The sequence below is a fragment of the Hibiscus syriacus genome, unplaced genomic scaffold, assembly GCF_006381635.1.
Source record: "Hibiscus syriacus cultivar Baekdansim isolate YM2019G1 unplaced genomic scaffold, ASM638163v2 tig00110654_pilon, whole genome shotgun sequence".
In the NCBI taxonomy this organism is placed as follows: domain Eukaryota; kingdom Viridiplantae; phylum Streptophyta; class Magnoliopsida; order Malvales; family Malvaceae; genus Hibiscus; species Hibiscus syriacus.
The window spans coordinates 212,773-224,880 of record NW_024062814.1 but is presented as its reverse complement, the minus strand read 5'-3'; the positions used below and the strand labels follow the sequence as shown (position 1 = coordinate 224,880).

The following is a 12,108-nucleotide window of genomic DNA, read 5'->3' as shown; positions in this document are numbered from 1 at the left end:
CACTAAATTATCACATCATCAGATTGTTAATGATTAAACGACACAATTCTTTCATTGAATCCGAAACCAAAACCAATACTTAAGAAATCAATCCATATCATACCATCATCTGATTACCAGATCAGTTTCATATACCATCATCTGATTACCAGATCAGTTTCATGCAACACCATATATTGTTAAACCGTTATATTTGACCACTTACAAAGAAATCAATGCATTACATGTGACCCATGCTATTCAAACATGACATGATCTAGTCTCCAAGTCTCTGGAACAAGACTTTCTTACCTTCAATGAAATTTCTTAATAACGCAGTAAGACTAAGAGCTTGGACGTCAATCAACTGCCACTTTTTAAGAAGTGCATACTACATTCATTGTTATTTCTAATGTTTGAACTCGAATTCTCTCATTGAAGCTTACTATTGCATTCAGTGAGGGAACTGTGATTATTCAATCAAATAATTTTTCCTTTTTGTTTTATAATGTAAGAAGATTAATCTTTCGGGCTTCGTATTTATCTCTCTCAACATTGTTATTTCTAATGTTTGAGCTCGAATTCTCTCATTGAAGCTTACTTTTGCATTCAGTGAGGGAACTGTGATTATTGAGGGGCTGAAAAGTATAAAGTACTTGAATGACAGACTTGGGGGATAAGGCCTAATTCAAGTAATATTCAAACTATAAGGCTTATTTTACTCCTGAAATATATCCAAATCAGTAATTTTGTCTTTGATTTTTAATTATATTAATTTTGCCCTTAAAATCATTTAATTACTTTAATTTTGTTTATGGATTGATGTTGACTATTACGATACTGACGTAGGAGTTAACCGTACTGATGTGATAGTTTACATGTGAAGGGCTTAATTTATTTTTTTAGCCGACTTTGAGGGTATAATTAATTTTTTAACCTAATTCAAGTGTAAAATTAATTTAGTTGAAAGCTTGATGACTTATTTAATTTTTAAACAAAAAATTAAGAAATTATTAAAATTTTAAAAATATATATATTACAATGTTCACAAAAATATTAAAAATTAAAACACAAAAAATTAAATAAAAAACAAAAGTTATTAGATTATAAATTATAAATATAGGAAAGGTATAATAAAAAATAGACCCCAACATTTATACAAACGGTCATTTTGCACCCTATTCTTTTTTTTTTTTGAGTATTTTATTCCATATTGTTCAGTTTTCGATTAAAATAGACTTTGTTGGATGAAAACCATTAGTTGACCGACAATTAACCTATATATATTATGTAACATCCTCAATACCGGGTTAGTGACTAGATTGAAAAATTTCAGAAATTGGTGATTAAAGTGGGATAATTGAATAGTTTAATGACTTACTTGAAGATATTTTATGCATCATTGTTAGTAATTATTAGATGAAGTAAAGGGTAAAATAGTCATTTGACATGAAAGATTTTTATTTTCCTTTATAAGATAAGGAAGCCCACGTGGAAGAGAAAAGAAGGCAAAACAAACATCCACAATTCTCTTCTTCTTCAGCCGTGAGTCACCATGGCAAAGGTGAGTTTTGTGGTTAGTTGATTATTTGTTGAAATTAAAGTTGGTTTATGATTATTGAATGATAATTAAGCTTAAGGAAAACTTAAATTATCTTAAAAATAAAGGATGATAGAGTTATGAGAGATTAAGTAAAAGGAGTTTTTAAGTGAATTCTTGAAATAAAAGGAGTTAATAGACTTTGAAGTTGAATTTGACTTATCATTAGTGGAATTAAAAGATATGAAGTGTTAGAAGTGGATTTAGAACATATTGAAAATTGAGCATGATTCTTGAATTTCATAAAGAAAAGAGGATATTGAGGTTAAAGATGAGATAAATGAATATTAATGAGGCTCAGTATGTATAGATAAGTTTTAAGGTATAAGGAGAGGTTAATAAGTAGAATTTGAGGACAAAGTAAGACATTTTCGTGCTCAAAATGGAATTTTTGGGTTGTGTGCATCGATGCATCTTCAATGTGTATCGATGCACTCTCAAATAAATAAACATCGAATGCAATTAGTGCATCGATGCATAAGGAGTGCATCGATGCACCCCCTTAAAATGAAAACATCGAATGTAATTTGTGTACCGATGCATGGATAGTGCATCGATGCACATGTTAAGGAATGCATCGATGCACTGTAGAATGTACCGATGCACTTCAAGGGGAAATAGAATTAGACCTTTCTTTTGGTCTAAGAAATGATAGATTAGAATACATCAATTAGATATTGATATGTATCAATGCATAAATATGTAGATATCGAGCACGAACAAGTTTCGGGATGACCATCAAGTTAAGATTCGATTAGAAGAAAGGAAATCATAAAAGGGGATTGGAACTTAGTGAAGCCAAGGTGAGTGCATATTAGTGATATGTAATGTTTACTGGAAATTGGACTTGCGATAAGTCTATTTCCTAGAGTAATATGCATGAAGTCATGAACATGAGAATAGTTTGATATGATTATATGTGTTATATGTTGATATGTTTTGTATATGATACATGATTTATGTAAAATATTATTATGTGATAATATCATAAAATAAGATATGTAAAGATATGCTTGTAAGAAACAAGCCATGTAGGTATATGTTACTGACAGAATAATTAAGCCAAGGTTTATTGTGATATGTAAGAATGAAATGTAACTGCATATAAATGATAAGTCATGAAGATATGTGACTATGAGAATATTTAAGATAAGAAAATATAAATCAGAAGATAATAAATTAAGAGACTCTACGAAAATAATATATAAATTAGGGGACATAACATAACGATGATACGAACTTATAGGATAAGCACTATAGGAAAGAGTGATATATTTAAAAGAAAACTATGATATAGGAAGTATAAAACGAAGAACTATAAAACCCTATGAGAAGGTTATGAGAGTTATGTGAAACTAAATTAAATGGATATAATAAACTCGTATTTAAATAATGTGAGATAAGTGATAAGGGCTATATGTTATTGTACAGGTTAGTATAATAAACCATGTAAGCTGGTACAACAGGAAAATGAGATAAAGATAAATATTTTTACCTATAGTATTTATAAGATTATATGCTAGTATGATAACATGAAAAGTGAACCAAGTTCTATGATATTGATATATGTGAGTATAAAAGTACAAACCATAATTTATATGATATAAATAAGTTATTATAGGTACATGATGTATGTTATGAGATATGATCTATGTAATTACAAGAGAAATAATATTTGAATATATGAGTATATGTATATGTGAATGATATGAAAATGAACTATGTGACTATGTGTGATCTTATGAAAATGTGACAATGAGCTATGTGAAAGAACTATAAGATTATGTGTATATGTGATATGAATATGGCAATGTGTGATAACATAAATATTAATGCCCATGTTATGTGTCATGAGAGCTAGAGGTATAGTTGGCATGCCAAGAGTCGAGGGTCTACACGGTCGTTCAGGACATATATGTATTCCTTGGAACATGTGTGATGTCTTTTGAGACACATACTTGATCCTTAGCATATATATATGATTCTTAAGGAATTTTCTACGTGGTCCTTAGGGACATTTTATATGGCACTTCAGTGCAATTCTACGCGGCATTTCGGTGCAATTCTACGTGGCACTTCGGTGCATTTATACGAGCTGTGGTGACAGCATTAGTGCACAACCTCTAGAGACTCACATATTTATAGTTCTCACATATGTACATGGGCTAATCAAGAGATAATAACAAATATATGTTGTGATATGATAAATTTTATAGCAAGGACATGATGAGGTATGGGTATAGTATATGATTAAGAAGGTTAAGTATATGTACTATGTGATTAAATGATAAGTGACTAATGATGATTTATATGCATGCATGTATTTCTTATTAGATAACCTGATATGATTTATATGATGATGTCTGTATTGCTTGGTTAATTAAATCATTATTGAGTAAAAGAATAGATATAATAGGATATAATTATAAGATATAAATGATAAGAATATTGATAGTGGAATAAGGTTAGAGATGAAAATAATGTGTGATATGTATATGTGTATAGTACGTTATATATAATGTTATATTGTTTTGATGTGGCATTATAAGATGATATGTTCATGCATGTGTAAATAGTTAGAGTTGTTTTATAATTTAATGCCTCACTAAGTCATAGACTTAGCGTGTGATTGTTTCACACGTAGGTTACAGAAACGAGAATAGAAGTTAAGAGGAGCAAGACATGTTAGCATCTTCCTTACGAATATCATATCAGAAACATATGGAGTATATGTATTTTGTGTTATAAAATTTAGTTGGCGTGTGATGAATTTAAGATTTTAGTGGATTTGTAAAGAAAATAGTTTTGAAAAGTCAATGTGACACCTCAGACGCGGATCCAGGTTGAGGGTGTTACAGATTATGTGGTATTTTCACATGTATTCAATTGATGATGCGACATGTTCCATGTCAATCAAAGTGATGACATGTGCCACATCATCCACATTGATGATGTAGCATGTGCTATGTCACACAAAATAATGACATAACATGTTCCACATGACTTAACATGTGTCATGTCTGTAATTATACGCATGTGAAAATGTCACGTCAACAACATAGGTTAACTGTTAGTCAACTAATAGTTTTCATCTAACAGAGTTTGTTTTGACCGAAAATTAAAAATTAGGAGATAAAATGCTCTCAGAAAAAGAATACAATACAAAATGATCATTTATATAAACGTTATGAAATGTATAATATAGGATATTATAGGAAAGGTATAATATAGGATATTATAAGAAAGGAATAATCTTATATTTATAATTTATAAGATTATAAATTATAAATATAGGAAAGGTATAATAAAACACAAAATATTACAGTGTTCTTAAAAATATTAAAAATTAAAACACAAAAAATAGTTATAAGATTATAAATTATAAATATAGGAAAGATATAATAAAAATATAGTCCCCAACATTTGTACAAATGATCATTTTGCCCTCTATTTTTTTGAGCATTTTATCCCATAATGTTCAGTTTTCGGTTAAAATAAACTATGTTTGATGAAAATCATTAGTTGACTAACGATTAACCCATATAGATTATGTGGTATTTTCACATGTATTCAATTGATGACGTGACATGTTCCATGTCAATCAAAGTGATGACATGTGCCATATCACCCACAATGATACTGTAGCATGTGCTATATCACACAAAATGATAACATAACATGTGTCACATGACTTGACATGTGTCAAGTCTGAAATTATACGAATGTAAAAATATCATGTCAACAACATGTGTTAACCGTTAGTCAACTAATAGTTTTCATCTAACAAAGTTTGTTTTCACCGAAAATTAAAACGTTAGGAGATAAAATGCTCTCATAAAAAGAATACGATACAAAATGACCATTTATATAAACGTTAGGATGTATTTTTGTCATTACGTCTATAAAAAATTAAAAAATAAAATTATTTATAAAGTACTAAAATTTTAAACACTTCCATCGACAATAGTACCACTCTTTAACATATTTTCAATGAAATTAACCTTGTATTATTTTAATAATGAAACTCAATTTCTCTTTTAATTTTCTATTCCAAATATGATGAACATACTACGAGTATGATCAACTTTCAATTTTTTCTTGTTATATTAAAATTCGTGTGAGAATTAAATTTATATATGCTAAGTGAATATATATATATATATATATATATAAGAAATAAATAAAAATTAAAATTATAGCAAAACGTGTAATTAAGGGTCTGTAAAATTTAAATCAATTTAAATAATTTAGGGCAGTCACATGGCAAATATCTTTGGCCGACGCGTGCTGCTTTACTTTAACTACTTTTTTTTTTACTGATTTCAGCATATATAAAATATAATAATACTGCATTTCGTTTTCACTATTGGGATAAAAATAGTTTTAGGGTTTATGGAGCAGGAGTTGTGGCTGACACGCGCTCCAGGGCATATGCTTCTGGTCGAAAAGTGGTCAACCTGTTAGCTCTGTGGAAGTTCATCGGCAATGCAACCCAACCACCATGTTTCAGACCAGACTCACGGAACCGAACACGATAGGTGTCGACCCGATCCAATCTAATTGAGTCATTTTTATTAAATAATTCGGATTCGGATCAGATCGAACTTTTTAGAAGATAAGTTCGGATCTGATCGGATTCGAATTTAAGGTAAAAAATATCTGACCCAACCCAAAAATACCATATATATTTAGACATAATTATAAGAATACACATCTTTATATAAAAATGTCTAACTCAACCCAAAAATAATATAAAAATATCATATATATATATATATATATATATATATATATATATATATATATATATATATATTTAGCGATAATTATAAGAATACGCCTCTTTATATTATTTTTTTCAATTAAGTCTCTATTTATTAAATAAAAATAAAAATTTTATATTATTTTGGGGTCGGATCGGAGTCTGGTTTTATTTCAAAAGTAGGGTTGGGTTTCAAGTCGGGTGAAATTACTCTAAACTCTAGTGGGATCGAGTTTTATGTGGAAAGTATAAAATTTTCAGACCGGATCGGGTTGATCGAAAACTCGACCGACCAGACCTCTCCTGTCTCTTTCTCCTTTTATTACCAAACCAAAGCCTTTCTTGGAAAGGGCCATAGATAGTGATGAAAAGAAATTGTACCCTCCATTTTTTACCCAATTGGATTTGATAAGATGAACGTTTATGTTCGAGTTAATTTGTTTTCTTAATATTAGTTGAGTATTGTTCGAATTTAGGAAAAACTTGTCGGCCTCGATATGATTATAATTATTTTATGTATTTCTATATGATTAGTCAGATTTTTGATAAAAACACATGTAAAAATCATGTTATACCGACGTTTCTTGTGACGTTTTTACAAGCGCCAGGATAAAATTTAATGTCGCTTAAAAATGTCACTATAAGATTAAAAAAATCGCTAAAAACATATTTTGTTTGGTGAACTCACACGTCCATCACAAAATCTAAGTACTAAAATAAAAAGTTTATTTTAGTCTTTCTAGTACAAAAAGAGACGATTTAGTTTTCTATGTTTGAAAAAGATAACATGTTAGTCCAAAATATTTGCAACACGGTCAAGTAAACTTATATAATTCATTTGCATTTCTTTCTTTTTAACACATTCACAAATAAGATGATATTATGTGTCTATAAGAACGAAGTCAGAATTCCAACTCGAAAGAGGAAAAATATAACTTTTTTAGAAGTAGAGGGATAACATCCGAGTGACTTAAACGGAAAAAATTAAAAGTTCAATGATCAAATTAAAATATATATATAACTGGATGACCAAAATAGAAATATACTAAAAGTTTAATGGCTAAACGTGTAGTTTACCCAAATAAATGGAACACCATAATAATCGTAGATATAAGAATGGGATGGGAATGAGCAGGCAAGATTAGGTCCATCTGGTTCTCTCAATAAGAACGTGCCTTTCTTAATCGTCCTTTCTTTCTCTGGACTTGGATGAATAACTTGTAGTTCTTATGTTGAAAATTTAGTGCATGTTTTTTCAAAGATGTACACTCCGAGTCTATGATATGTGATATAAAGTTTGGTCCGAACTGTTCGATTTCACGTCGAACGCCCCAGCAACAAATCGAGTAAACAGGTGCATCATGATGAAGATGCAACAACAATGGATGGAGGGAAAATGTCACACCAAAAAACAGTTTCAAAAGTGTAACTCTTCTAATTCATGCTATTATTGATGTATAAAAACAGTATAAAAGCCACATGGTAAATCCTGTAATATAATTATTTCTTGGTATTAGATTACCTGATTTTCCAGCTTCTAATCAGAGCTTCATCACTAAAATCCAAAAAGGAAAGAGTATAGAACATCTATCCGGCTTTGCGAGCAGTAACGAACAATGAATTTTCTCTCGCTTGCTTCCCTTGAGCTTGTGGTTTCCCGGGTTTTGTCTTGTCAAGTCTTGCTCTTCGAGCAAATTCTTGGATCTTACGGTCGTGCTCTTTGAGAAACTGGTCGACATTCTCGGATGGAGCGAGTAATGGACCCGAGACGCAGATTTTGTGTCCCCTTGGAACATGACCGTGCTGGAGAATAGCGTTCATCAGAATACATAGATTTCAGAATAAGATGTGTTGCAAAAAACTAAATAAAGAATAATGTCGAGAAACTAACGGTTGGTTCCTTAATGCAGGGTCTTCCGCCTCCTGTCTGTGGGGATTCTGCAGTTTTCGGTATATGGTGTCTGACATCGTGTTTTCCTGCATCCTCTAATTCATTAAATGATCTGCGAGACCTGCCTACTTGGTTCACTGCTTCTAGAGTCAAAGGTCCGGATTTGTCTTTGCGATCCTCAGGAGCCAATGTTCTAGTCGCTACCAAACCCGATAACATCGATAAGTTAGCTCTGGATGACAGCCTAGTAAGGTCATCAGGTTCCTTCCCAGACTTCCCAAATGCAGCGCCATAGACCAACGGACCTGAATGTGAGACTTTCTTCCTGTTATACTCCGAGAAATCTCTACCGTTTTCTTTTGCAGCAGATGTTTGCTTAGGGGGATCAATCAAGAAACCAGAAAATCCATCAGAGTTACGAGAGTCTGATATCTGACTCCTGCTTTTCAAACTAGGATGTGGTTGTCTTCTCTGTAATTCGGGAAATTGAAAATAGTTAGTTGCAGAGAAGCAAGGACTGAAGGAAATTAGTGAAAGAAAAATGCCATCTAGTTGCATGCCATCGGCATTAGAATGGACAGCCATGAAGTTTTCTTTAGAGAAAAAAACCTGCAACGATATAGTTAGCTCGACATTAGAATTGGACGATGATGCAGAAATTGGTTCCTTCTGCCCCATCCGTTCCCTGTCAACCTTCGACCTGCTCCCGACTGCTCTTTGCCTAAGGGAATATACGAACCAGTTAATCTTACGAAGGCAACTTCTTAAAATTATGAAAATAAGAAAAGGCGTTATTTCAAGTCCGAAAAGGAAAGACGAATTTGATGATAACCAATTTTAACATATACCTTCTAGCTTCTTCGTCCCCCAACTTAGCATCAATCTCCTTGCTAGGAGGATATTTGGGTAAACTTGAAGGATCACAGGCAAAAGGTTGTGTTGTAAAGAACTGAGAAAAGGCCAGGTGAAAAACGTCAGTGAAAACCGATAACAGGTTATAAGATTTTACGAATTACAGGTGAAAAGTACTAACATAAGTTAATCATGAGAAATTCAATGGTGATTATTGACACATTCTGCATACCTCACTCTCGAGAGCAAACACTGCAGTTTTTCGATGAACAGGATCGATCGAAAGCAAGGTGTCCATGAGACCTACAGCAGGAGACGGGAAGTCTTTAAATGCCTCATCAACACATCGTCTATACGGATGGAGAGGCTTGAACACCGTTGAGTAAGGTAATTTTGCCCTTCGCCAGTATTCCTCAGATGGAGAACCACATAGCTTAAAAATCTTGTGTAATTGCTCAACCTACATATTAAGAAACGATCTATTAAGAAAAAGACCTATTAAAATTTCCAACAATAATAATCATTGTATTAGTTGCAAATATTAAAAATTTTAGGCTCTGGACCTGGTACCTCTGTTTTCCCAGGCAAAATAGGTTTGCCAGAATATAGTTCTCCAAGTATGCAACCAGCACTCCATAAGTCTACGGCAACCCCGTAATAAGAAGCTCCTAACAAAAGTTCCGGCGGTCGATACCAAAGAGTCACCACACGGCTTGTCATCGGAACACTTTCATGAGGATCAAAATGACATGCTAAACCGAAATCCGCAATCTTTAAGATCCCGTTACTGTCAATGAGAAGATTTGAACCCTTTATGTCACGATGGAGGACACCGTGGCTATGACAATGGTCAAGTCCACTTAGAAGTTGCTGCATATAGCATTTGATCTGACCAAAAATGGAAAGATATATTATGAACAAACACTAAAAGTTAAAGAAATTTCCATGAAGAGACATCCTTACGAACTGCAGAATAAAGGATATGTGACCCGTGTGCCCATGTTCCATCTCGATACTGCTCTATTAAGAGACACTGTTGAACAACAGCATGAAATAACTAAAAAAACAAATTTAAGACTACCTGTGGCTCGGAAAACTTGATTCCAGGAAGCGATGCAAGTCCGACGAGATCATGTTCCATATACTCGAACACAAGGTATAAGCTGCATGACATTGGGGATGTGATCAACCCTTCCAATTTAACAACATTCGGATGATTGAGTCTTCGTAAAAGATTAATCTCCCTTGCCATAAACTTCACACTCTCGGGGTCGTGATTATCAAACCGCACTTTTTTCAGCGCCACGAATGTATTATGAATCACGTCGCGTGCCTTGTACACACTACTGTAAGTTCCTTGGCCAATCTGCAAGAATGAAACACTATCATACATTATAAGCATCAACATGGAAAATGCAAATCCTATAGATACAATAACAAGATAAGTTTCTATAACAAACTAAATCACCATAGACCCTACTATAGATTAAAGATACATGATGACCATTGATCAAGGTTCAAATTAGGGATTTAAATAGCGGCCCGATATCGGAATACCGACCGTCCTTATAAAGCTGTAAAAAGTAAAAGAGGATCAAGCTAAGTAAGAGAACCTACTTTATCCAACTTCTCAAAGGTGTTGGCCCGTCGGGGAATCCATCCCTTGATAGCTTCACCGGCCACGGCAACAAGCCAAGACGGCCAACCGGCCGCAACCTGCTCTGCTTTTATGCCATTCAACACCCTTCCTGAACCAGGATGATGATGATGATGAGCATAAATCGTTGTGATATCGAAGTTTTCGACCTTATCAACTGTGTCGATCACTTCAAATTTATCAATAATCATCTCCTTCTCAGCCTGATCATTATAACAATAATGATTGGAACCACTGGTTTTCTTATCTATCAACAACACTTTCACATCACCTCCGTCGCATTTACTCTTGGATCCAACGATCTCCTCTCTTCTAGACGAATTGGCTCGAGGAACAAGCTTTTCCGATGATCCTTTTGGCCTCAGCCTCTCTCGGTGGCTTTCGCGACTACCTTCAACAGCCGCGGATTTAGAATTCATGCAACCCATGTTAGACTGTTTCTAATATATGAACACAACCACGATCGATAACAACAAAGAACCTACTTTAACAACCAAAAAGAGAAACCCTTCTAACTCTTATCATCTCCTGTCAATCTTGCTAAAGAATCTGAAGAACTCACAATATACAATCCATCAAATACCCCAAGGCCCAAAGTTGAAGAATTTGGACAACACGAGTCTGTAACGATCAAAGTTTTATCTTTGAATCCTTTTGAACAGTTCCATGTCATCCCAGAAGACCCATATTTTCCAAGTTAGAGTAGGAAACAAGTCACGTTAATACTGAGCAAAAATAAAACATAGGAAAGAAACAACCAAAAACCCAGAAATGTTTGGGAAAGAAACTGAAAATCTGGGAACAAAGAGGGAGTTCAATTAATGGCAAAGAAAATTTTGTGGGTGGACTCTGATGATTTTTGATAAATGCGTAGGGATAAACGTGTTAATAAAGTAGATTTTCAATTCGAGGAGTTCTACGTGGACCGTTAAGAAAAAGTATCGATTTTGTTATTATTTTTTGGGTAAAGTATAGTAATGGTCACTGAACTTTTCTAAAGCTTTTATTTAGGTCTCCCAACTTTTAAAACTTTTAATATAATCTCCCAACATTTAATCCGTTTGCAATATGGTCCCCAAAGTAACTGATGGGGGACTATTTTACAAACGGACTAGATGTTGGGGACTGTATTGCAAGTTTTAAAAGTTTGGGGACCTAAATGAAAGCTTTAGAAAAGTTTAGTGACCATTACTATACTTTACCATTATTTAATATATTATATTACCCAATCTTAATTGGAGGTGGCGAAAAAAAAAGAAAAATATGATATGCCACTCCATTCGAGTCTTACACGTACAAATAATATATAAAAAAACGATAATTATTAACTAATTCATCATTACTATAGTTGAAACTTATTAACTAAT

The 12,108-nt window shown here is 33.0% G+C and overlaps 1 protein-coding gene across 1 annotated transcript; it reads right to left on the bottom strand.

Annotated features, from left to right (window-relative positions):
• Positions 1–7,840: 7,840 nt before the first annotated feature.
• Positions 7,841–11,579, bottom strand: LOC120137216 (probable serine/threonine-protein kinase At1g54610). The gene is made up of 8 exons (XM_039153026.1): positions 10,702–11,579; positions 10,166–10,450; positions 9,655–9,972; positions 9,317–9,544; positions 9,081–9,181; positions 8,842–8,953; positions 8,233–8,703; positions 7,841–8,144 (listed from the first exon to the last, which is right to left on the bottom strand). Exons 1-8 carry the CDS (start codon positions 11,167–11,169, stop codon positions 7,929–7,931), a joined length of 2,199 nt encoding a protein of 732 aa, XP_039008957.1. The 5' UTR covers positions 11,170–11,579; the 3' UTR covers positions 7,841–7,928.
• Between the last annotated feature and the right edge of the window lie 529 nt (positions 11,580–12,108).